We start from the raw sequence: 26,600 nt of genomic DNA, 5'->3' as shown, positions 1-26,600 counted from the left end.
GGTAGCAGAATTCCTTCACTTCCTCTAGTTCGAGGTCACTAATTTTCATTTTAAGTTATTGTCAATGCCACTTCTGCTACTGTTCACTGCTTTCGTCTTCCTTCGACTTACTCTCAATCCATATTCTGTACTCATACAATTCAACAGATATTGTAACTCTTCCTCACATTCCGTGAGGATAGCAATGTCATCAGTTAATATACCGTTTATATCCTTTCACACGGAAATTTTAATCCAACTCTTGAACCTTTCCTTTCTATCCGTCATCCTTTCTTCATTGTTTAGATTGAACACTAGGAGTGAAACACTCCACCCTCTTTTACATCGTTTATAAAGCGAGCACTTCGTTCTTGGCCATTTATTGTTCCCTCCCGGTCTTGTACATACATAAATTACGTGTCTTTCCCTATAGATCACTCCTGTTTTTCTCAGAATTTCGAATATCTTGCACCATCTCACAATGTCGAACACTTGGATGTGCTTTTTTTTTTTTATGACTTGCTTCGGTTATCAAGAACCTCTGATGCCTTTCGAAGACCAAACTCACAGCACCTCGACTTTCTTTTCCATTCTGTGCACTACGTGAACATTAGTAACAATATTGAGGACCACCTGCATCCGAACATGCTCGGTGTCCACTCTGACACCAATGTCCGTGTCACCAAGCTAGAATCGTGATATAGTGATTTGAGGAGCATGATGGTCAACTAACGTTAATGTTTTGCTCACTAAATTCGCCTAATCCGAGCCCGGCTGAACCAGTACGCTACAGAAGGTGGTCATGATGTTTTGATTTGTCGCTGGAAGTGTTTAAAGTGTCGCGTATGATGACGTACGATGTGAGAGACTGACGTATACTCTTGCTAGTACCTCATATTCTTAGAAGCTTCCCTATGCGAGAAAAATGCTTCTTTGGGAAGGAAAAATTGACGTTGATGCCTAGTGTTTCTTCATAAAATAGCATAAAGTAGGCCTATGTTGTTTCTGTCCAGAGATTTTGCTCGGTGAGTGTTAATTTCATAGACATCTTGTCCGCTGCAGGTGGTCTAGTAGCAAGCGTTGCCTCCTCTGGATCACAGGCTCATGGGTTCGATTCCCGGCAGAGTTGGTGATTTTCTCCGCCCGGGGACTGGGTGTTTGTGTTGCTCTCATCATTTCATCATCATCATCGTCATTATCATCATTCGCACAGTGGCTAGACTGGATTGAGTAAAAATATTGGACTGTGTAAAAACTAGGACTTTGTACGGGCCCTGATGACCGCGCAGTTAAGCGCCCCACAAACCAAACATCATCATCATAGATGTCTTGGTAGTTTTCGTGGGTAATATTTCGCATTTGCCATTCTGTATGTGATACTATCCTATGTGGCAGGTAGATACTGTACAGATGTAGATTAGCGCTGAGAAGAGTATTGCTACAAGACGTTGTGGTGAGTGCATTGCAAGTTGTTTACCATGTGCAACAGCGGTACAAAACTTGTATACCTAGCCACCTTTATGCGGAGACGGATGTGGAACATTTGGAGTGTTTACCTTTTCCAGCTTGTCGCCTTTCTCAGGAAGGTCAACTGCTCAACTAACGAGAAGTTTTTCTGCGATTATGACCACTGAAAATGTCAGTGACACTTCTGTAGTATCCAACACCAAGGTATTCATGGGTTTGGGCTTCATTATACCCACTCATGTATGGAGAAGTTTGAACAGTACTCCATCTAGCAATTTTGTTGATACGACCGTTTTCCGATGTAAGTATATAAATATTCGTTTTACAAACTAAAGAGCATTTTTCTTGTTGCAATGTGACACTTATTTACGTTCCAGATGCGTTTTACCTTTCAAACTAAAGGTGTCTATAGAGTTTTTCTCAGAAATTACACAGTTTTGTATTTAGGTGTGATACTTGGAAACATGGAACATTTCACACCACAGTATTTATACGAATAAAATGTTACTCGTCTGTGCAGGAATAGCCTATGTTTTCTCTCATCTGGTCACAAATTTCGGAAGAACAAACGAGTAGCCGGCTGGGGTGGCCGAGCGGTTCTAGGCGCTACAGTCTGGAACCACGCGACCGCAGGGTAACAGGTTCGAATCCTGCCTCGTGCATGGATGTGTGTGACGTCCTTAGGTTAGTTAGGTTTAAGTAGTTCTAGGGGACTTATGACCTCAGCAGTTAAGTCCCATAGTGCTCAGAGCCATTTGAACCAACAAACGAGTAAATGCGTGTAACACTTTAGTAAATATTATGATGAAACAGTTTCGAACTTTGAAGATTCACGTCTTAACACAAACTGTATTACTACCCTGAGAATCCCTTCAAAATGAAAAGCGTCTGGAAAGTAAGTAGGCAGGGTGGTCAGAAACAGTCCGAAAAGCTTGGGAGGCTATTGCAAGGTAAGCTATGCCGAGAAAGAGTTGATAGGAAAAAAATAAAAAAAATAAAAAATTTGATACGGTGAGTCGTTTCTGGCTCAATTAACAGTGATGTTGGCTAATCAGGTCTTTTTGTGAGCAAATCCAAGCAACCTGCAGCAGACGGTGTTGTCAATCGTGTTCTTCATTTGGTTAGAAAAAATGATAAATACAGAAAATAAAAAAGGAAAGCACTGGCAAGCACCGAGTTAACTTCGACGCCACTCAACTCGGAAAGGGCGCAACGTCACGGATTTCTTTTTTCATCAACAATTACCGCTCAGCGTAACCTATCCTGCAACACCCTTATAAGCTCCTCAGACTGTTTCTGACCACACTGTATATTATGCAGTATGTCCCAAGCAAACCTCACCACCCCAAGTAACATCTTACGCAGAAAGATAGAAAAATTTATCGAGCAATCGTTGTATAGCTACCCGGGATAAATCAACCAACACGATTGTCTTCCGTGTAACTTTCTTCGTCACAGAGATATGAACTGAGGTACGTCTTTTGTGAATAGCGTTGTACATTTTTTTATTCGGGAATGACCTTCTCTCCTCAAGACATGTTCAAAATCGTATCGCAGTGTACCGTCCACGTGGACATTTAGTTATTAAGAACGTAACACCAAACTGACTTTGAGTCTCCTGTGCTTGGACACAGTGCAGGTATCCAGCGTAACGTTAAGTCGTCTCCTAGCTGGAAACGACAGAAAACAAATTGAAGCACCAAGAAAATATAGGCAGGTCACTGATTTGACGGTCTTAAAAAAAAAAAATGTTCAAAAGTGTGTGGAATCTTATGGAACTTAACCGCTAAGGTCATCAGTCCCTAAGCTTACACACTACTTAACCTACATTATCCTAAGGACAAACACACACACCCATGCCCGAGGGAGGACTCGAACCTCCGCCGCGACCAGCCGCACAGTCCATGACTGCAGCGCCATAGACCGCTCAGCTAATCTCACGCGGGTTTGACGGTCTTCATCTAAAGGTGTAGAGCGCCGACAGTAAAAGGAACATCGGAGAAGTAGTTCTGGTTCACGAGGATTTCCTTCTGGCAGAAACTGTTCACGTTTCTGGAAGTGGATTGCACGCAATTTCTGATGTAAGAGCGCATGGTAAGGGTGGACGGTTATGGTCACGCTTTACACTACGATGCAGACAAGTTTTGTGAATGCCAGTCGCTTGTTGAGGCTGTACTGTGCTCATGTGTGAATTGATCCCTACTGAAGCAAGTACAGTAACTCTGTCGTCTTCGTTTGTACGATTGTACGAGTTCTACAACGACTGTGTTGTCTCGGGCTGAAACTTCCCGTTTCCTGAATATTCAGAAGACGAGAAGACATTCGTCGAGGAGGTGGTTCCTTTGCAGAGTACTCCCACCTGACTAGCTTTACACCAACCTTTAACCACAGTACAAGAAACATAATAATTGCGCACTTTTTAATCAAGGACCGCCGTTACTGTACACAATACGTCGTTTAATAGTAATACAGTTCTGCGCTACTTGCACCCGTCTTGCAGTTACTGTTGTGATAGTTTACGTTCGGCATAGGTGACCAGCATTTCCACCTTGCTTTCGTTCGTGTACAGTCTAGACACAAATCTTCATCTGAAGACGGGTAAGCGCATGACGGGTGTGCATCTTTTTATGTTTTTTTTTTTGTGGTTTCCATTGGTTGATACCTTCCTGAAGAGGTCTCGAAGAGAGGAAGTGGACTACCGAACACATAATACAGGCTGCCATTTAAAACAGACGTAGTGCCATTCATATCTTGTTGACGAACAAAGTTACAATATATCAGTCATGCTGGTTAGTCTTTCTCTGGTGGGTCAACATTTGTTTGATATATTTTTAGTGTTCCGTTCCTCAGTGGGTAAAAACTGAATCCTCATTGAAACCTATAGGAAATTTGGCTGGAAGCAAGGTATCGCAGTACAAGTAAAGGAAAAAAATCCGGAATTTGTGGAACTTATTATGTCACATAAGGAAAAATTCGTTTCGTCATTAGAACTTAACGCTGCATTCATCACCCATCAAAATAAATATAGAAAAATATTTGTGCATGCAAACATGACATGTAAGTTGTAGTCATGTTTTAGTAAGTAAATAAAATATATTTTATTGAACCTTCTCTCTTTACACATCGTACATGAACTGAACTCACCTGTTCGCTTCTTTTTCTATGTCCACGCTAGTATGAGGAATTTCTGTAGACATTTTGATACGGTCTTGGAATTCCCTGGACCGATATCTTGCCAGTGTCGTATCGATAACAGCCCGATATCGTCGATATTGTAGATTCCCGTGATGGATGTATTATCTACACAGGGTACTATCTACACTCCTAGGGAGTGAGCACGTAATATTTTGATTGGGAAAGCATATCCGGAAACGTACCGTTTGCGCTCTACGGCGGTTCAGTTCAGATATGCCATTCATCCCTCCCTTCAAGCTTATTGGTCCTGCATCATGATCTTCGTACAAAACGTACAGGACCCACTCTAGGAGGCTGTGCCACTGAATATCAGTCGGATTGGATTGGTGGTAAGCCGGCCGGTGTGGCCGAGCGGTTCTAGGCGCTTCAGTCTGGAACCGCGAGACCGCTACGGTCGCAGGTTCGAATCCTGCCTCGGGCATGGATGTGTGTGAGGTCCTTAGGTTAGTTAGGTTTAAGTAGTTCTAAGTTCTAGGGAACTGATGATTTCAGCAGCTAAGTCCCATAGTGCTCAGAGCCATTTGAACCAAATTTTTGGATTGGTGGTAGGTTCCTATGGGACCAAACAGCTGAGATCGTCGGTACCCACCACTTAATCTAACTTAAACTAACTTACGCTAAGGGCAACACAGACGCACATGCCTATCCGACAGGGGGACCCCTGCGAACCGTCACAAGGCGCCTGAGACCGCGCGCCCACCGCGCGCGGCGTATCTGTCAGCATACTGGTACACCACTTCTCTTCTGATGAGTAGGTCGGAGACGGACGATATGGTCAAAGACGGTTAGGCCGAGGTGAACCAAAAGCGTGGCTGCCGTGACCGACGGGTTTTACTTCTATGGACTACTTCTTGTGGAATCGTAAGTATAACTTACGGGCAGGGGAATAGAGACAGTTGAATATCTGCTGGCTCGAGTTCTGGACGCTTCGCTAGAAACTGAAGACACTCCAGATGGGAAGGACCGTGTGTACTAGGAAATGGTTCATAGGTACAATGTTGATAGTCGCCGCATCGAGCTGCTGTTGAAATGCATCAGTACTGCTCTGAACGTACAGTATGCTGGATTCTTTTTGAAATAGTGTAAACACGTAATGTTGAAGTGTTAACACAAACGAATGGCCTTAAGTGGTAAATGGATGTTTCGTTACGTTTCCTTGGAAACTGTTACCTAATTACTGTAGTGCGTCAAGCCTAATTCAATTCCTCACGCAAAAGTGGATGAGTTGGTTGGTTGGTTCATTCGGGACAGGGGACAATACAGCGAGGTTATCGGTCCTTTTGGATTAGGGAAGGATAGCGAACGAAGTCGTCCGTGCCCTTGCAAAGTAACCACGCGGGCATTTGCCTGAACAGATTTAGGGACATCATTGGGAAACCTAAATCAGGATGCCAGAATGAGATTTTCACTCTGCAGCGGAGTGTGAGCTGGTATGAAACTTCCTGGCAGATTAAAACTGTGTGCCCGACCGAGACTCGAACTCGGGACCTTTGCCTTTCGCGGGCAAGTGCTCTACCAACTGAGCTACCCAAGCACGACTCACGCCCCGTCCTCACAGCTTTACTTCTGGCAGTACCTCGTCTCCTACCTTCCAAACTTTACAAAATCTCTCCTGCGAACCTTGCAGAACTAGAACTCCTGAAAGAAAGGATATTGCGGGGACATGGCATAGCCACAGCCTGAGGGATGTTTCCAGATTGAGATCTTCACTCTGCAGTGGAGTGTGGTCTGATATGAAACCTCCTGCCAGATTAAAACTGTGTGCCGGACCGACACTCGAACTTGCCCGCGAAAGGCAATGGTCCCGAGTTCGAGTCTCGGACCGGCACACAGTTTTAATCTGTCGGGAAGTTTCTAAATCAGGATGGCCTGAAGCGAGTTTGAACCATCGTCCTCCCAATGCGAGTCCAGTGTGCTAACCACTGCGCCACCTCGCTCAGTGGATGAGTTAAACATCTGAGTTGAAACCGTCGTAGAACGGAAATGGTACGTTTGCAGACGTGGTTAAATATGGCTCTAAGCACTCTAAGCACCATGAGACTTAAAATCTGAGGTCATCAGTCTCCTAGAACTTAGAACTACTTAAACCTAACTAACCTAAGGACATCACACACATCCATGCCCGAGGCAGGATTCAAACCTGCGACCGTAGCAGTAGCGCCGTTCCAGACTGAAGAGCCTAGAACCGCTCGGTCACAGCGGCCGGCTCCGAAGGTGGGTTCCTATTTAAAATATTGTGTAAGTAGGCTGTTTAGGTTTCAATATTGGTAACACCACGTAGTGCTCTGTATGAAAATTACTGTCTGTGCTGTGTGCTCTCTGTGGCTGGTTTGCGTTGTTGGAATATTCGCCATTGTAGTGTTGGGCAGTTGGATGTGAACAGCGTGTAGCGTTGCGCAGTTGGAGGTAAGCCACCAGCAGTGGTGGATGTGGGAGAGAGATAGCGGAGTTCTGAGAGCGGATGATCTGGACGTGTGTCCATCAGAGACAGTAAATTTGTAAGACTGGATGTCATGAACTGCTATATATGTTATGACTTTTGAACACTATTAAGGTAAATACATTGTTTGTTCTCTACCAAAATCTTTCATTTGCTATGCCTATCAATAGTTAGTGCCTTCAGTAGTTAGAATCATTTATTTTGCTGGCAGTATTGGCGCTCGCTGTATTGCAGTAGTTCGAGTAACGAAGATTTTTGTGAGGTAAGTGATTCATGAACGGTATAGGTTATTGTTAGTCAGGGCCATTCTTTTGTAGGGATTATTGAAAGTCAGATTGCGTTGCGCTAAAAAGACTGTGTGTCAGTTTAGTGTTGATCAGAATAAGTAAAGAGAGTAATGTCTGAGTACGTTCAGTTTTGCTCAGCTGTTTGAAAAGCAAATAATGTAGGAGGTTTATCAGCACAGTCATTCATAAATTTTTCTAAAGGGACGTTTTATAATTTTATAGTCACTCCCCCCTCCCCCAAAAGTCCAAGAAGTGTGTAACGGAAATTTCCGAACACCCTGTATACATTCTTAAGTTTTTACGGAACGCTCAATGCGCTAGTCCTATTCGCACTTCGCCAATTTCTTTTTATTTTGGACAGGAAATTTGTTTGAGGTGGTCAACCCAAGTCAGATGCATTGCACTGCGTTTGAATCTAGATGTTCCAACACTTGCTCGCTACCTCCGTGGCAGAACGCGCTACCACAGTGTCACGTGTGCACTGTGGCCAGGGCATTGCCCAGCTGTGTGATTCGGTCACTTATCACCTAGGCTGCCGTTGTCGGTTTCCTCGTGCGGTCGGTTGAGGAGAATGTGGCCACTACAGCAGCGCAAACCACCGGCCACGTTTCAGGAAGCAGGCGTTTATCTTTTCGCGCAATCCGGTGGAAACCGGCCAATCGCCGGCACGTATTTCCGGGGACCCGTTCAGAGAAACAGTAACGTCCTCAAATCGAAGGTCGGTGATGATGTTGACGTCGGTTTGGGGGGCGCTCAACATCGTCGTCATCAGCGCATGTACAAGTTCCAAACTCTTTCCATTTCCAGTCTCAGCACTCCCCAAATTGTGATAAGATGATGAGGACAACATAAACACCCTGTCCCCGGGCGGAGAATATCCGCGACGCGGCCTGGAATCGAACCCGGGACCCCGTGATCCAGAGGCAGCCATGCTAACCACTAGACCACGAGCTGCGGTGAGAAGTGTTACCAGTCGAACATGGCCCTACTGCAGCTTCGTTCTTCCTTTCTTTCTTCCCGGTATTTCTTCGTTGTTTCAGTGTATTTCTTCTTCCTTTACTCAGACTACTTGCTGGTTCTTTTCTTTTCCTCCTTACCTTGGTAAATGTACGAGGATCACTCCAAAAGAAATGCACACTATTTTTTTTTTAAATCCATCTTTTATTCTACATGTTTCAAAGTTTTACGGTGTGTAGATACATCCTTTAGGAACAATATTTTCATTTCTCCACATAATTTCCATCCCTCTCAAGTGCCTTACGCCATCTTGGAACCAGCGCCTGTATAGTCGCACGGTAAAATTCTGGATCAACCTGTTGGAGCCACTGTTTGGCAGCGTGCACAAGGGAGTCATCCTCTTCAAACCTAGTTCCACGAAGAGAGTCTTTCAGTTTCCCAAAGAAACATGGAGCCAGGTCAGGACTGTAAGGCTGGTATTTCAGTGTTGTCCATCCGAGTTTTGTGATTGCTTCCATGGTTTTTTGACTGACATGTGGCCTTGCATTGTCGGGCAACAGCAAAACGTCCTGCTGTTGCCGATGTGGTCGAACACGACGTAGTCGAGCTTGAAGTTCCTTCAGTGTCGTCATTTATGCATAAGAATTTATGGTGGTTCCACTTGGCATGATGTCCACAAGCAAGAGTCCTTCGGAATCGAAAAACACCGTAGCCATAACTTTTCCAGCAGAAGGCGCTGTTTTGAATTTTTTTTTTCCTGGGTGAATTTGCATGATGCCACTCCACTGACTGCCTCTTCGTCTCTGGTGAAAAATGATGGAGCCATGATTCATTACCTGGCACAATTCTTCCAAGAAATTCATCTCCACCATTCTCAGACTGTTCCAAAAGTTCGCTGCATACCGTCTTTCTTGTTTCTTTGTGTGCCACTGTCAATATCCTGGGAACCCACCTGGCACAAACCTTTTTTTAACGCCAACACTTTCAGTATTCTGCAAACAGTTCCTTCCCCTATCCCAACGTAGCGCGACAATTTGTTCACTGTGATGCGTCAGTCAGCAGTCACCAATTCGTTAACTCCCTACACATTGTCTGGAGTGTGTGCAGTATGAGGCCTGCCGCTGCGAGGACAATCCTCAATATTGCCGTGGCCGCTTTCATCACGTAACCTGCTTGCCCACCGACTAACTGTACTGCGATCGACAGCAGCATCTCCATACACCTTTTTCAACCTCTTGTGGATGTTTCCCACTGTCTCGTTTTCATAGCACAGGAATTATATCACAGCACGTTGCTTCTGACGAACGTCAAGTATAGCAGCCATCTTGAAGACATGCTGTGACGGCGCCACTCACGGGAACAGGCTGAACTAAGTTTGAAAACAAGCGGGAAGTATGTATCTACACACTGTAAAACTTTCATACATGCAGAATGAAAACTTTATTTTTACAAAAATAGTGTGCATTTCTTTTGGAGTGACCCTCGTACATTTTTCGAAGTTACCCGCTGTACACCTCTTTTTCCACTACTAACCCCCATCGAACGTCTGATTACCTTACAACCTGAGTAACGAGTTCACCAGGAACATTTCAACCCTTCTAAAACTGCCCGACAACTGGTGATGTGATTCTGAAGGATCAACCGCAGCTAAACCAAGCTGCCCTCAATAATGTCAGACAGAGATTGTCGAGCACTACTGAGGATCAAGATAAAAAGTCGCATGAAATCAGGGGAAGGAATCACTTGTGAGTTCCAGAGTGCTGCCAGCAGTCCAACTAGCACAATGACTGTGCGTAGGGAGTTCAAAAGAATGGGACACAGTGGTCGAGCAGCTCTTCATAAGCTTCACATTTCTGTAGCCAATGGTAAGCGACGTTTGAGGTGGTGGGAGAGCGATGTCACTGGGCAGTGGCTGACTGGGAACGAGGGATCTGGTGTGACGTAACACGCTATAGCCTGTGGTAATCCGATTCAGCGTTTGGGTTGGCCAACGCATGGAAAACGCTTGTTGATATCATGTATACCGCCAACAGTGATGGACGAAGGAGGTGGTGTTATTGCGCAGAGGTCCATTTCGTGGTCCCCGAGTTGAAGACATTTTATAGCATGGTATACTGTGTAGGGTACAGCATCTGTGAGGCAATGATTTGCGAACAAAAACATTGTTGAAATGGACTAACCTGCCCAAATCCCAACCTGAATCCAGTGATACACCTTTGGGGTCCAAACCCCATTGTCCAGCATCATTACGATCTTTGGTTTCGGCACTCTGGGAAGAATGACCTGCCTTACCTCCAGAGACATTCAGACACTTCATTGAAAGCGTCCCCAGCAGAGATCAGGCCATCACAAAGGCGAATGGTGGGCACTCCCCATACTAGTATCCTCCTGCTGCCAGATACTTTTGAACACATAGTGTACATGAAACAAATGGGAAGAATCTCTAAATAAAACTGGCCCAGACAACATTTAGAATGAGGATGGCCCAGAAAATGGACTGAGAGGCATGTAATACATACTACTAAACTGCACACTTGCTCAGAGTTTGCCGTGAAATACTGGGGACACTTTGCTGGAGGTTTTGCCAAAATAATTCCAGTCTCAAACTCTTACACGCACAGTTCCGCACACGTTTTCCATGAACTGTGCTTCACATAAGACTCATCGATGAACAAACATTGTTTCATCGTGTGCGCCATATTCTGTTGCATTCGACTCCTTACGAAACACGTCTATTCCTCTCACTTACTCGAACGTAATGACACAGTGAAGTAGTCTGGACAGAGCATGCAGGAGACGGGTATTAGCAAATGCATGACAGAAACACACTGGTGCATCGAAACCAAGACTTCCAGATTTTTCTGTGGTTGTTGTTGTTGTGGTCTTCGGTCCAGAGACTGGTTTGATGCAGCTCTCCATGCTACTCTATCCTGTGCAACCTACATCCTTCTGAAACTGCTTAGTGTATTCATCTCTTGGTCTCCCCCTACAATTTTTACCCTCCACACTGCCCTCCAATACTAAATTGGTGATCCCTTGATGCCGCATAACATGTCCTACCAACCGAACCATTCTTCTAGTCAAGTTGTGCCACAAATCTCTCTTCTCCCCAATTCTATTCAATACCTCCTCATTAGTTATGTGATCTACCCATCTAATCTTCAGCATTCTTCTGTAGCACCACATTTCGAAAGCTTCTATTCTCTTCTTGTCCAAACTATTTATCGTCCATCCCATGTAGGCTTTCACGGCCGGCGTCTTCATCAGTAAACACTTCTGGGCTAAGTTGCCGTGGTCGATCTGTAGAACTTCTTCTCCCTGACGTTTCGTTCTCAACTACGGAGAACATCTTCCGAGGTGAGTCGACGACTTTATCGTCCATGTTTCACTTCCAATCAAGGCTACATTCCATACAAACACTTTCTAAAATGACTTCCTGACAAATCTTTACTCGATGTTAACAAATTTTTCTTCTTCATAAACGCTTTCCTTGCCATTGCCAGTCTACATGTTGTATCCTTTCTACTTCGACCATCATCAGTTATTTTGCTCCCCAAATAGCAAAACTCCTTTACCACTTTAAGTGTCTCATTTTCTAATCTAATTCGTTCAGCATCACTCGAGTTAATTCGACTACATTCCATTATCCTCGTTTTGATTTTGTTGATTTTCATCTTATATCCTCGTATCAAGACACTGTCCATTCCGTTCAACTGCTCTTCCAGGTCCTTCTGTGGTCAGCAGCTCTATTATTTATCGACAAATGTCAATTACGAGTCAGTCCATTTTCTAGAACAATTTTTATTTTGTCCAACCTGTATGTGGACGAATGGTAAATGCCCTCTACCATACACTTCCCAGTTGTTTATCATGGTATGGATCTAAATTCAGAAGACATCAACAAGGAGGACGCTGTATGTACGAAAAAACTGAGCGTATAATTAGGTGTAAGTTGTCTCCATTGGAGTCGAAAACACAGGCTGTGCGATGATACACAACTCTATCAGTGTGCTGTGTAACCGAAATCAAATCTGAAAGTAGATGTTGTGTATTTTCAGGTACACGCGCAAGCACGGGGAGACGCAGCATGTGCAGAGGACGGTGAGAGACGAGTCTTGTGAAGGACCGTCATGTGTGAAGTATGCCGCAGAGGCCAGGCCGGTCACACACTACAAGGTCAGTACGCTTTATGTTTAACTCTTAAGAAGCAAAGAATTACCTTAGACAGTCAAGCAGGTCGCATGATAAATCTTCTTCTCGGTGGGGACAAATTACTACTGACGTTGTGCAGGTTTCAGTTCTGTGACCACTCATATTCTAGTTATATGCGTGGTGTCCCAGAGAAATAGTCAGCACTACTCAGGGATATGACAGGAACGGTCATTCGAAGCAGAAGACTTCATATGGACATATGTCCTCTTCCAAATAGTTACGGAGAAGAAACGTATTTAATGTACACAGTTAATTATGTTCTGTGTTATTCAGTACATCGTCAGGAATACACATGTATACAACAGCTAGTGAACACTGCAACAGGTATTTATGAAGTATTAATTGAAAAAACATATATATTTAACACGTTCGCCTCTAATTATTACGCGATACGATACGATACTTCAGCGCCTGTGTTATTCTGAATTGCGTATTTAACCACCGACACCATGCGTGCGACTTTCAAGTAGAATGTCTCGCCTGTACGGAAATACACATAATAGATGTACGTGTATGGGTTGTAGACACATGGATGACAACACATGGAATTTTGTGTCTGCCTGTGAGTCATGCCTGTATAGCCTTATTGTAAAGTGACTGCTCGTGATAAACGAGAAATCTGGGTTTTGGTCCTGGTCCAGCATAAATTTCCATTGTCGGCACTCTATTATTCTCAGGTTCGCCGATGACATTGTAATTCTGTCAGAGACAGCAAAGGACTTAGCAGAGCAACTGAACGGAATGGACAGTGTCTTGAAAGGTTAATATAAGATGAACATCAACAAAAGCTAAACGAGGATAATGGAATGTAGTCGAATTAAGTCGGGGTTATGCTGAGGGTATTACATTAGGAAATGAGACACTTAAAGTAGTAAAGGAGTTTCGCTATTTGGGGACCAAAATAACTGATGATGGTTGAAGTAGAGAGTATGTAAAATTTACCCTGGCAATGGCAAGGAAAGCGTTTTTGAAGAAGAGAAATTTGTTAACATCGAGTATAGATTTAAGTGTTAGGAAGTCGTTTCTGAAAGTATTTGTATGGAGTGTAGCCGTGTATGGAAGTGAAACATGTACGATAAACAGTTTGGACAAGAAGAGAATAGAAGCTTTCGAGATGTGGTGCTACAGAAGAATGCTGAAGATTAGATGGGTAGATCATATAACTAATGAGGAGGTATTGAGTAGAACTGGGGAGAAGAGGAGTTTGTGGCACAACTTGACTACAAGGGATCGGTTGGTAGGACATGTTCTGAGGCATCAAGGAATCACTAATTTAGTACTGGAAGGAAGTGTGGGGGGGGGGGGGGGTGACAATGGTAGAGGGAGACCAAGAGATGAATACACTAAGCAGTTTCAGAAGGATGTAGGTTGCACTAGGTAATGGGAGATGAAGAAGCTTGCACAGGATAGAGCAGTATGGAGAGCTGCATCAAACCAGTCTCAGGACTGAAGACTACAACAACAACACACACATTTTGGATGTAAGTGTACAAAAGCATCTCATTACTATTGTTAAAACTGTACAAAATCCAGTGTCACAATTTTAACTCTATGGCATCATGTCGCGAATTTATCACACATATCAAATACTACGCTATGTGGTGAAAAGGGGCACTGATTAGTTTCATTACAACGTCTAGTCGAAAGGTGCCCACAACAACAGCACTTTGAAAATACTGCAAGAGTGTGGTATTACATGGTGTACGTATGCTTTTATGCATATAGACTTGAGTCGCGAGTGAAAGTTTGTACCGATCTGGAAATCGAACCTGGGTCTTCTGCTTACTAGGCAGTTCCATTAGTCACTAAGCCTCTTTGGATTGAGAAGGGAGGCGTGCCAGGGTCAGCCTGTGCGAAGGTGGCTTTGTGGCTAACGTACCTGCCTAGTAAGTAGGAGAGGATGTTTGATTCCCAACCTTGGTACAAATTTTCATTGGCAGCTTCAGTTTGTGTACGTAAAACCTTATCTGCATGGTAGTAAAGTCTTTGAAATTGTGTTGTTCCATTTGTATATTGTTGAAATGTACGACCCTGGTAGCTGAGTGGTCAGCGCGACAGAATGTCAATCCTAAGGGCCCGGGTTTGATTACCGGCAGGGTCGGAGATTTTCTCCCCTCAGGGACTGGGTGTTGTGTTGTCCTAATCACCATCATTTCATCCCCATCGACGCGCAAGTCGCCGAGCGGTGTCAGCTCGAAAGACTTGTACCCGGCGAACGGCCTAGCTGACGGGAGGCCCTAGTCACACGACATTTACATTTTGTTGTTGAAATGAATGCTATACCACTGTCTGCTGTATGTAACCATGTGGATGGTATGTGTCTGCAGACTGAGGTGGTGTTCCGCACAGAGAGGCACTGCTGTGCCGGCTACCAGAGGTCCCCAGACACACCAGACGCCTGCGTTCCCATCTGCACCAGGGGCTGTCCTCAAGGAGAAAGCTGCACCGCACCCAACAGGTAAGTCCTTCCTTCATTGGAAACGTACTGCTTTCCATCTACTGCAGTTACCCCTCTTTCTCCCTTCGGAAAATATGTATGACTTGGCGGTACCTTAGGGCACCATCCTGGGACCATCATTACTCAGATTCTGTCTTACTTGTATGATAGCGAAGTGTGTCATTTCCATATCCATTACACAGCAACAGGCGACTCTATGTGACGTAACAGGTAGCAGTATTGCTGCAGTAGCAGTTAGAGAACGCTGGTTTATTTCAGATTGCTTAGCAGTACCTTTCTCCACTTGGCCTGAATACTGTACATCGCCGCCTACTTGATCCAACCTGTACCCTGTGGACCGTGAAAACTCTATTCTGGCTCACGCAGGAGTCTGCATGTGAGGGGTTCTTGTTTCGAATGCTAACATTGCTAATTTTATTTTCGGAAACACTCGGTAATCAAAGTACCTCTTCACTCATACAGGCACTTTCACCTGGTAATTTCTGGTTTCAGGCGCTAACTACATAATTTGTTTTCATTTCAGATGTATTTCACTATTTTCGTTACAAAGGTCATCTAGAGATGATTCTTTTTTAAATACTGACACGTACAAATCAGCTATGAGGTGTGAGTTCTGAACTGCTGATTCGGCAGTACTAAGCATCTGTAGCATCAATCTTTTCTTAAGACTCCTCTTTGAACACTGTTATATGTGACATCCCATATCCTCCTGTTCGGGTCTGTTGATCATTTTAACTCGGTGTCACCGTCGATAATTTCCGAAATTTCAAAAGTTAACGATATCAAGGCAGAAATAAGGACACTCATAGCTGCAGATTCCCCTGTAAGGGGTGAGTCAAGTGGGATGTAATGTTCCAGGGGATGGGAGTGCCGAAAGGGATTGAGGAAAGGGTTGCGGTATGGAGACGGAACATTGGTCAAGTAAGTTAGGGGTGTGAGGGGCGAGTGAAAATAGGCCAAGGGGCAGTTAAGTACTCTGAGCCAGCTTTGCTATTGAATAATTTGCAGCATATAGATGTAAGATGGCGGGAAGATTCTGCTACTGTGCTCACGAACTATGGATTCTGAACCACTGTTTCAGTAGAATTTATAGACAAGAGGATTACATTAAATTTAAAAACAGTCGTACTTCCTTACATTTAGAACGCCAACACCGTTATTTAAAAAATAACGTGTAATAAGAGGCCAGCTACACGTCTAGCGATACCGCCTACCACGCAACTGGGCCCGGGTTCGATTCCCGGCAGGGGACTGGGTGTTGTTTGTGTGTCCATCATCATCATTTTCATCATCATTGACACGCAAGTCGCCGAAGTGGCGTCAACTAAAAAGACTTGCAGTACAGCGACCGAACCCCGAAAGGGATATCCCGGCCAGTAAATGCCATGCGATCATTTCAGTTCATTCGGCAAATGTAGTTGCTGTGGGATGAATGTCTCCATATATTCAGTGACTGGCAGTCCTGTTCTCTCGTAGGAAGCTATGGTAGTTCGCAGTCTAGCAACGTGGATAACCGACCCCTGTGCCGATAATTCCCCATAACCATATTCATCCTCATCGCTCCATAGCCTGTTTATTCCTTCACTACTTTCTAAAATAGTAAAAAGTATACCTGTCGATTCGTCTTTTTTTATGAGACAGTTCAAAATGTGAAACTTCCTGGCAGATTAAAACTGCGTGCCGGACCGGGGCTCGAACTCGGGACCTTTGCCTTTCGCGGGCAAGTGCTCTACCAACTGAGCTACCCAAGGAGACACAGCTGTATTTCTGCCAGTTTTAATCTGCCAGGAAGTTTCATATCAGCGCACACTCCGCTGCAGAGTGAAAATCTCATTCTAGTTCAAAACAGGCACACAACACACAGTGTAACACACGTGCAACAATAACGCGATTCCTGTTTCATTGGTTCATAGTCGATCAATGCATATACGTAACAAACAAAACAATAAACGCAAAACACACTGCTGCGATGGCTCATTCGTCATAGCGAGAGTGGCTTTAAGTACTAGCTGAATACAACAAACGAGTCGATAGGCAGTAGACCGTAAGGAACTGTTACCCAACAAAGCCCCGTCTCAATCTCCTCATGATTTCCTTTCACACACCTCCGCTCACTTCCCATTTTAGTCGCCTTCGATCCATTTCCTTCTTTTTCATCACCATCTTCTTCGTCTTCTACTACAACACTTCCCCCTTCCATCACTTAGCACTTAATAAATGACCTAGTAGATAGCGTCGGATGTATTGCGAATACATAGAAAGAAGGATCCTGTATTGTATATCATAGCGGATCAAACACTGGTAGCAGTTACTTCTGTAAAATATCTGGGAGTATGCGTACGGAACAATTTGAAGTGGAATGATCATATAAAATTAATTGTTGGTAAGGCGGGTGCCAGGCTGAGATTCATTGGGAGAGTCCTTAGAAAATTTAGTCCATTAACAAAGGAGGTGGCTTACAAAACACTCGTTCGACCTATACTTGAGTATTGCTCATCAGTGTGGGATCCGTACCAGGTAGGGTTGACAGAAGGGATACAGAAAATCCAAAGAAGAGCGGCGCGTTTCGTCACAGGGTTATTTGGTAAGCGTGATAGCGTTACGGAGATGTTTAGCAAACTCAAGTGGCAGACTCTGCAAGAGAGGCGCTCTGCATCGCGGTGTAGCTTGCTGTGCAGGTTTCGAGACGGTGCGTTTCTGGATGAGGTATCGAATATATTGCTTCCCCCTACTTATACCTCCCGAGGAGATCACGAATGTAAAATTGGAGAGATTCGAGCGCGCACGGAGGCTTTCCGGGAGTCGTTCTTCCCGCGAACCATACGCGACTGGAACAGGAAAGGGAGGTAATGACAGTGGCACGTAAAGTACCCTCCGCGACACACCGTTGGGAGGCTTGCGGAGTATAAATGTAAATGTAGATGTAGATCTTTTTTCTTTTGTAGCTCATCATTTTTACAAACTTCAATTTACTAACACACTAAAACACCTCGGACTAACTTTAGACTGTAAAGTGATATAGAGACCGCACCTCCTAGCCAACCAACAAACAGCTCACAATAGACTAGATTATTCGCAGATACAACAGGGGACTTCTGAAGAAGATATTTTTAGAAATATCGAAACCTAGGTCAAGAGATAATAAACCTTTGTTTTGCAACTGCTTGGCTGATTTTTTCGACCTCTTCAAATTTACAAAGACGCTGTTTCGCAGCCATGTTCAAGATTTTGAAATCTGCCGTTTGTCAAAGTCACTTCTCTCAATGGATTTCCCCATTTGCAGAACATATCTTCGCTAGGGTGATCCCCCGTCCGTGACTGCACCGCTTACATACTTTTGCTACCGCGTCACGTGCCTGCAACGCAATCAGCCGGCATCCAACGTAGCGGTTTTCAGTGGTCGCACTGTTTTGGCTGATTAGTGCATATCGATGCATGCATAATAGGGCCATCAATAACTGGACTCCGTGATGTTTTTGTGGAATGTTTACTTCGAAGTACACACTCCACAAAAGATTCATGGAAGTTAGAGGCGCAATTTTCGTTTTGCTCTCACGCTCCGAAGTTCTTTCACTAGGTGAGATGCTTTGCAGACACAAGGCTGAGACAGGAACCAATGTTTCAGGTGTGAATGCGCAGAGGGCCACGAGAGGGACTCCGAGGGGCGGTGCGTCCCAGTTTCCGCACCTCTGCCGGAAGGAGAACCCAGAACCCTGCAGTCGCAGATCTTGTCGTACGTCAACTTGTTGCTCGGTGAGTACCGCAATCTCGTATATTGTTTGTCATGTGCCAGGTCGTGGATGTAGTAGCACGTCCCGCCGACAAATACTGAAAACGTGGTAATACAATATGTCGTAATATGACATATTATGCCTCTCAAGAGATTGTATCAAATGTAATTACCCAGTAAATTCAGCTGCAGTTCGTTTGTTGTCGATGGTTATTGAAGCTACCAGGTTCTGAAGCAGCGATATATCGCAACTGCCCGACCTTTTCCCTGTCGCTTATTTCTCTCACACTATGGATTCGTCAAAATCATCAGTTGTTTTCTATTATTTTTACATGTCAACACTTTTACGCCCCTACCACATGGGACAAGGGTTCTTGGGGTGTTTTACGGAGCGGTATATTTGGTTCGGTAGCAAGGCGTATGTGTACTGAATCTCGCACCCCATACTTAAGTGTGCTAGGAATGTTCTACACAAATTCTACAGCGTGTCCCAGAAGGAATGATCAATATTCAGAGATATGACAAGTATGATACAACAGCCTGGGATTGTGAGTCCGCATTAATATTTATTTCCAACCTAGTTTCAACAACAAATACAAATACCGCCATCATCAGTGGGTTCTTTGATTCTTATTTACTATACGTCTCGAAATAGTTTTACGACCTTAAAAAATCAAGACGGACTCATAGTCTCTTGTTGTTTTTGTAGGCTAACACGGAGCAATGGAGGAGTTTCAAAATGAAATTATTGACAGGAACTAACATTTGAGGCAAAAAATGTCTAGTAAACATGGGCTGTGAAATGCATGCCCCAAAGCTGTGAATGTTTCTTCATCTTCAGTAGTATCAAACGAATCTCTTCTGCTGCAAGCTCTTCGGTTTCCGTATTTTGGGAGAAAAATGTCCAGCGTGCAAGGGCTGTAAAACACATGCCTTAAATACTATGAGGGGCTCTATTCGTGTTCGCTACTGTGAAACACGTCGCTTCTACTGAGTAAGTGTTCACAGCTCTTGAAGTGTGCGTTTTGGAGTCCCTGTTTACTCGACAATTTTTTCTTGTTTTAGTCCATACAATCTCCTTCCAAAATAAGCAAAGCAAAGACCTTGCAATAGAAGATGTTTTTTCACAGCATCGAAGATGCTACTAGGGTACGCTCTTTAGAGCCCATGTTCAGTAGACTTCTTCGCTTCCAACGATCGTTCCTGCCGTATTCCTGAATACCGAGCATTGCTCCTGGGACAACCTGCATTTCTCCAGACCGTACGTCATACTTGCACCAAATGTGGTTGCTTATGGCGTACCAGCTTTAACTCAGTTATCATCACATTACCACAAATTGGAGTGCAAAGGTTGTCTCTCACTCAGGGGAACATCTCCTGGGCCTTCATCATATGTGTTCCAATTTGAGTTGAAATTACTCCAGACATCGTAGAGATGTCCTGAATTTACTGATCGCCGTCACGGCATGGATCAGTTATGGGGTCGAGTTTGTTTAATAGATGGCTGTTTCCATAAATGGAAAAACATCTGGTAATTTCTCTATTTTCTGATAATTGTTTTTATAGCATTTCTCTACAGAGTTCTGTGGGATCTAAACTTGGAATCCATCACAAAAAATGCATATTTTTAGTTCCCACTTTCTTACTCAAAGCAGTTTCTGCAAAATTTCTGACAACGATTGTGGATTTAAACGCAATTTATTCAGTTACTCAGGTATCGGGAGATCTTATTCCTACTGATAGGTCGAGAAATAACTTGGTTTTTTAATGTATGAAAAAGTATGACAGTCGCTTGCAGCTTTCCTAGAGAAGTACTGGACATACAAGTCTTTACTATTTTTGCAGAAAGAAATCGGCGTCGCTCTAAATCAACGCGTATGAAGTTCAAAATGGTTCAAATGGTTCTGAGCACTATGGGACTCAACTGCCGAGGTCATTAGTCCCCTAGAACTTAAACCTAACTAACCTAATGACATCACAAACATCCATGCCCGAGGCAGGATTCGAACCTGCGACCGTAGCGGTCTCGCGGTTCCAGGCTGCAGCGCCTTTAACCGCGTATGAAGTCAAATTCAACAGTTTCACTAATATTTACGCAATTATCAACATTTTATGTAATGGCTTTGCGTCACCCTCTTCATCTTTTACTTCCTCTCTCTACTTATTTCGTACTGTAGATTTATCTTCTCCTCTTCGTTCTCTTTCGTCACATCTTAATCTTTTTCAGTTCATTATTCTCCAGATATTTCTCTCTTTTTCTCTTTCTGTAAATATCTCTTGCTCTCTACTCTCATTCTCCATATATTTCTCTCATCTCATTTTTCTTTCTCTATATCTTTCTCTCTTGCTCGTCTTGCTATTTTTTCTGCCTCTATTCGTCTTCTTCCTCTTTCTCCATACTTTTCATTCACTTCTGATCCTCTTTCTCAATACACCTCTCTCTTTTTTCTGTTCCTCCTTCTCCATATCAATATCTTATTGTGTATTCTTCATCTATAACATATTTGTCTCTTCCTCTGCTCTTATTTGTCTCTGAATCTCTCTCTCTCTCTCTTTCTCTCTTCGTTACTTTACTGTACTTCTAGCTTTTCGTTTCCCTCCTCATATTCATCTTTTCTTTTTAATATCTGATTATCTTAGTCTCATTGTCTTTCCTTTCTATGTCTTCTTCCAGTCCCACCATATTTCACTCTTACTCTCACTCTCTCTCTCTCTCTCTCTCTCTGTGTGTGTGTGTGTGTGTGTGTGTGTGTGTGTGTGTGTGTGTGTGCCAGTTTGCTTGTATGGAAGATCCATACACTCTGAATTTAGAGCACTTTATTGCATCACCGTACATGACAAACTTATCACGGACTTTTTTCGAAGCACTTCCAATGTTGACGTCACTCCTCTGTGTATTTGCAGACGGCGTGAAGTCTCTACTCTGGGATGAAGGCGCCCACAAGCACGCACACACCGCCGGCTCTCTGCTGCCGGCTCGCAAGGAAAACCTGATTGCAAGGTAAGCCGCATCGCGCACTTCATTCATAGCGCATGTGAAGGTCAGCAGGCCTTTGTGTGTCGTGCGACAAGAGACGGGAGGTTCCCCAGGAAGGCCGAGCGTGTCGCGAACAGCTGGCGGTAAGCACGCCGTCAAGGGCGAGCATCGACCTGTGAGCGATGCGTTGTAGCGGCGCTCATTCTGCGGCCGCCTCTGCAACAACACAGTCCCCTTAAGGAAATATTAAGATTCAAATCATATTACTGTGAACTTTTTAATTTACATTAGTTACAGTTAACTGCAAATACCATCACTGACACAGTGAACGTACCATATGTACTGTATCTTACAAAATGTGCTGAAACTGACGGCCAGCAACCTCAATGCAAGCGTAACATCGGCGAATAAGACTCTGAAGCACTCTGATAAATACCCCTGATGTGTTTATAATTACATCAGGGGCAGCTAATATTCTGGCAATTACTTGTTTATACACTATGTGGCCAAAAGTAACCGAACACCTGGTAATGCTGGAATTCAATATGGTGTCGGCCCACCCTTAGCCTTGATGACAGCTTCCACTTTCGCAGGCACACGTTCAATCAGGTGCTGGGAGGTTTCTTGGGGAATGGCGGCCCATTGTTCACGGAGTGCTGCACTGAGGAGAGGTATCGATGTCGGTCGGTGAGGCCTGGCACGAAGTCGGCGTTAAAAAACATCACAAAGGTGTTCTATATGGTTTAGGTCAGGACTCTGTGCAAGTCAGTCCATTACAAGGATGTTACTGCCGTGTAACCACTCCGCCACAGGTTGTGCATTATGAACGGGTGCTTCATCGTGTTGAAAGATGCAATCGCCATCCCCGAATTGCTCTTCAACAGTGGGAAGCAAGAAGGTGCTTAAAACATCAATGTAGGCTTGTGCTGTGATAGGCCCACGAAAAACAACAAGGGGTGCAAGGCCCCTCCATGAAAAACACGACCACACCATAACACCACCGCCTCCAAATTTTACTGTTTTCACTACACACGCTGGCAGATGACGTTCACCTGGCATTCGCCATACCCACACCCTGCCATCGCGTCGCCACACTGTGTACCGTGATTCGTCACTCCACACAGCGTTTTTCTACTGTTCAATCGTCCAATTTTTACGCACCTTACACCAAGCGAGGCGTCGTTTGGCATTTACCGGCGTGATGTGTGGCTTATGAGCAACCGCTCGACCATAAAATCCGAGTTTTCTCACCTCCCGCCTAACTGTCATAATACTTGCAGTGGATCCTGATGTAGTTTGGAATTCCTGTCTGATGGTTGGATAGAAGTCTGCCTATTACACATTACGACCCTCTTCTAGTGTCGGCGGTCTCTGTCAGTCAACAGACGAGGTCGGCCTGTACGCTTTTGTGCTGTACGTGTCCCTTCACGTTTCCACTTCACTACTACATCGGAGACAGTGGACCTAGGGATGTTTCGGAGTGTGTAAATCTGGCGTACAGACGTATGACCCAAGTGACACCCAATCACGTGACCACGTTCGTAGTCTTTGAGTTCCGCGGAGCGCCCCATTCTGCTCTCTCACGACGTCTAATGACTACTGAGGTCGCTGATATGGAGTACCTGGCAGTAGGTGGCAGCACAATGCACCTAATATCAAAAACCTATGTTTTGGGGGGTGTCCAGTTACTTTTGATCACACAGTGTACACACATATAAATAAACAACACAGTACGTGTAAACTTGTACACATGTTAATTGTAAGCAAGCTAGAAAACGGTTGTGCTAGACAAGATTACTTCCATATATCCTTAAGGAGGCTTCTCTGACCGCAGCTTCCCTACCGCAAATTGTTCAGTGGAGCATTCTCTATGTCCCGTTACATTTATGCCCGCTCTTATGAAAACTCGCTGTATTTTAATCACATTTTCATGGCAGTGTGTATTGTTTTTTGCGCTGTAGGTGAACTGTTTTTGATCTCGATATTGGTATACAAACTTAGATCATTAGATTTTTAAGTGGTATTGAACTGTGTTTGCATGGGCTCATGGACGTGGGGAGAACTAAATAATGGAGCTAGAAAAAGACGTTTGGATTAGAAAAATGAATTTTTATTTATTTATGAACTGATGCACAGAATTATTTGATGAGGCACCGTGATTCTTGGGGTGCGTGTCTAAAGACGTAAGGCTGATTTTCTAAACCACCTCAGTTTTAACATGGTCGTATTGTTAACTAATATCAAATACCGGCCTTAATTTGAGGAAGAAATTTCAGAGGATGTACGTCTGGAGTACAGCATTGTATGGTAGTGAAACATGGACTGTCGGAAAACCGGAACAGAAGAGAATCGAAGCATTTGACATGTGGTGCTATAGACGAATGTTGAAAATTAGGTGGACTGATAAGGTAAGGAATGAGGAGGTTCTACGCAGAATCGGAGAGGAAAGGAATATGTGGAAAACACTGATAAGGACAAGGGACAGGATGATAGGACATCTGCTAAGACATGAGGGAATGACTTCCATGGTACTAGAGGGAGCTGTAGAGGGCAAAAACTGTAGAGGAAGACAGAGATTGGAATACGTCAAGCAAATAATTGAGGACGTAGGTTGCAAGTGCTACTCTGAGATGAAGAGGTTAGCACAGGAAAGGAATTCGTGGCGGGCCGCATCAAACCAGTCAGTAGACTGATGACCAAAAAAAAAATTGTTAAGTACAATGGAGCCGAAATATTAAACTGTCAAATTATAACCGCACCCTCACTTCCGTCTAGCTATTGAGAGAATTGAAACCCAAGACTTACAGCATTCGCGCAGCTACAAAAATCTTTAGACAACGTTGAGTGGAACACCTTCTCTTGAATGCTGAGGGTAAGAGGGGAAAAAATACTGTGAGCAAAACGTTATATGCAATTTGTACAGAAAGCAACCTGCAGATATCAAGACTCAGTAGTTGAAAACCAATAAAGGATACGAAGGGGGAATTTGGAAAAAGAAACAAAGCTCAGGCAGAAGAAATGAAAATACTAAGGTTTGCCGATGACATTGTAATTCTGTCACAGATGGCAAAGGACTTGAAAGATCAGTTGAATGGAATGGGTACTGCCTTGACACAGAGGTTGTAAGATACTGTCTTGACACAAAGGTTTAAATTGCACATCAATAAAAGTGGGTGCTGGAGTATATTTAGTCAAATCAGACGCTGATGAGAGAGTTAAGTTAGGAAATGAGACAATAAAAGTGTAAAACTATGGATTTTTCGATACTAACGTATTTATTTTTGTTACAGGGGTGCGATAGACGAATTCAGTGAAGAAGCTGGAGCAACCTGCCGGCGCAATGGAACTGTAGTGGAGAATTCCCTCCCGGCTGGAGCCCTGGACCAGCACTGGAACAGCAGCTGCTCGTCTGACGCCCGCCCGCTCCTGGTTCCCCTGGCTATGGGCGGACAGCGTTTCGCCACAGCCGAGTTCTGATGACGTCACCGTGACAAGTCGCTGTGACGTCACCGCTGCGCGAAGCGGATCAGCTGCTGTGATCTCGCCGTCCCGTTCAACAGTGATGTCAGCTTCACGCACCACGGCATCCGGGGCGGTGTCATCGTTACCACAACACAACTCCTCTCATCGCTTTTAATTTATCGTTTCATCATTTCGTCTCTACCCCCTCTGCAGTTTTACATCACAACCCACTGTCGCTTTTTATTTATCGTTTCATCATTTCATTATCTACCTCTACAATTGAATACAACTCTACTCGTCTTCACTATTATTTTATCGTTTCATCATTTCGTTCTCTACCTCCTCTACAATTTGACACCACAACTCCCCTCAGCATCACTTTTAATTTACCATTTCATCATTCCGTTCTCTAGCTTCTCTACACTTTTACACAACTCCACTCATTGTCACTTTTAATTTATTGTTTCATCATTTCGTTCTCTACCTCTTCTACAATTTTATGCCACAACTCTACTCATCATCGCTTTTAATTTATCGTTTCATCATGTCATTCTCCATCTCCTCTACAATTTTACATGACTACTCAACTCATCATTGTTATAATTTATCGTTTCATCTTTTCCCCCACAATCTTCCACACGCTTGTAAATAGTGCTTTGGTTCGATATATTTATTTTAAATCAGTGTGCTGTTAGTACATAAGACATTGTAGTTACCTATTTATCACTTGTGCAGCTATTGCTGAGCAAGAAGACCAGAAAAACCTCTCGGTGTAAATACCTATTTTTCATTGAACGCAAATATTTTTATTCTCGTCTGTGTTTGACTGCTGTGATCGCCAATCGAAATACACAAAATGCCTGTGCCAGTCAGTTTAATGGCATGATTCCTGAGAACCACTAACACACTTAACAGTATTATAAATGAAGACCACGACTTATGGTATAGGTTCCTCCCTACGATTTCATATGCCAATGCATGGGAAATTTCACTATGACAGCAAATATTATGTTTCCGCATTTCAGGAATTTCACTCCATTTTTTTTCGGAATGCTTCAGTGGAAATTTTAACACATTTTCTTAAGTGTGTCAAAATGTTATCTTACATATTTGTCACAATAAGCTACCTTTAGAAGTCGCCAAATTCTTGTAAGGTGGTTTTGCTGTTTAATATGCTTTCGAGTTGTTCGCATCACTGCCAAACGTTAATGTTCATTTTTACTAACACTTTGAACTACTTTTGTACTTTTGTAGATTTATTATTTATTTATTTATTTTTGCAATAAATGAGTGATTCAATCAAATTATTTTAATGGAGTTTACTTATCTGGATCCTAATTTCGAACTATGTAGATATGTTTCCTAATGCAATACGAGTTATGTTTTCTTGACTATGAAGACACTAATTCTTTTAGGATTAGGCAGTAGCACAGTAA

At 43.7% G+C, this 26,600-nt stretch overlaps 1 protein-coding gene across 1 annotated transcript in view; it reads left to right on the top strand.

Moving 5' to 3' along the window:
- LOC126428236 (uncharacterized) overlaps positions 1 to 26,380 on the top strand; it is a 28,401-nt gene extending 2,021 nt beyond the window's left edge. The window contains exons 2-6 of the mRNA XM_050090151.1: positions 12,384 to 12,501; positions 14,865 to 14,995; positions 18,621 to 18,748; positions 21,630 to 21,726; positions 24,993 to 26,380. Of these exons, the coding sequence (XP_049946108.1) occupies positions 12,384 to 12,501; positions 14,865 to 14,995; positions 18,621 to 18,748; positions 21,630 to 21,726; positions 24,993 to 25,179 (661 nt within the window). The 3' untranslated portion in view covers positions 25,180 to 26,380. The remainder of the gene's footprint in view (positions 1 to 12,383; positions 12,502 to 14,864; positions 14,996 to 18,620; positions 18,749 to 21,629; positions 21,727 to 24,992) is intronic.
- Positions 26,381 to 26,600: the final 220 nt, after the last annotated feature.

Source organism: Schistocerca serialis, chromosome 12 (genome assembly GCF_023864345.2).
Source record: "Schistocerca serialis cubense isolate TAMUIC-IGC-003099 chromosome 12, iqSchSeri2.2, whole genome shotgun sequence".
Lineage (NCBI taxonomy): Eukaryota > Metazoa > Arthropoda > Insecta > Orthoptera > Acrididae > Schistocerca > Schistocerca serialis.
The sequence above is the reverse complement of the archived record's forward strand: the minus strand, read 5'-3'. Positions and strand labels throughout refer to the sequence as shown.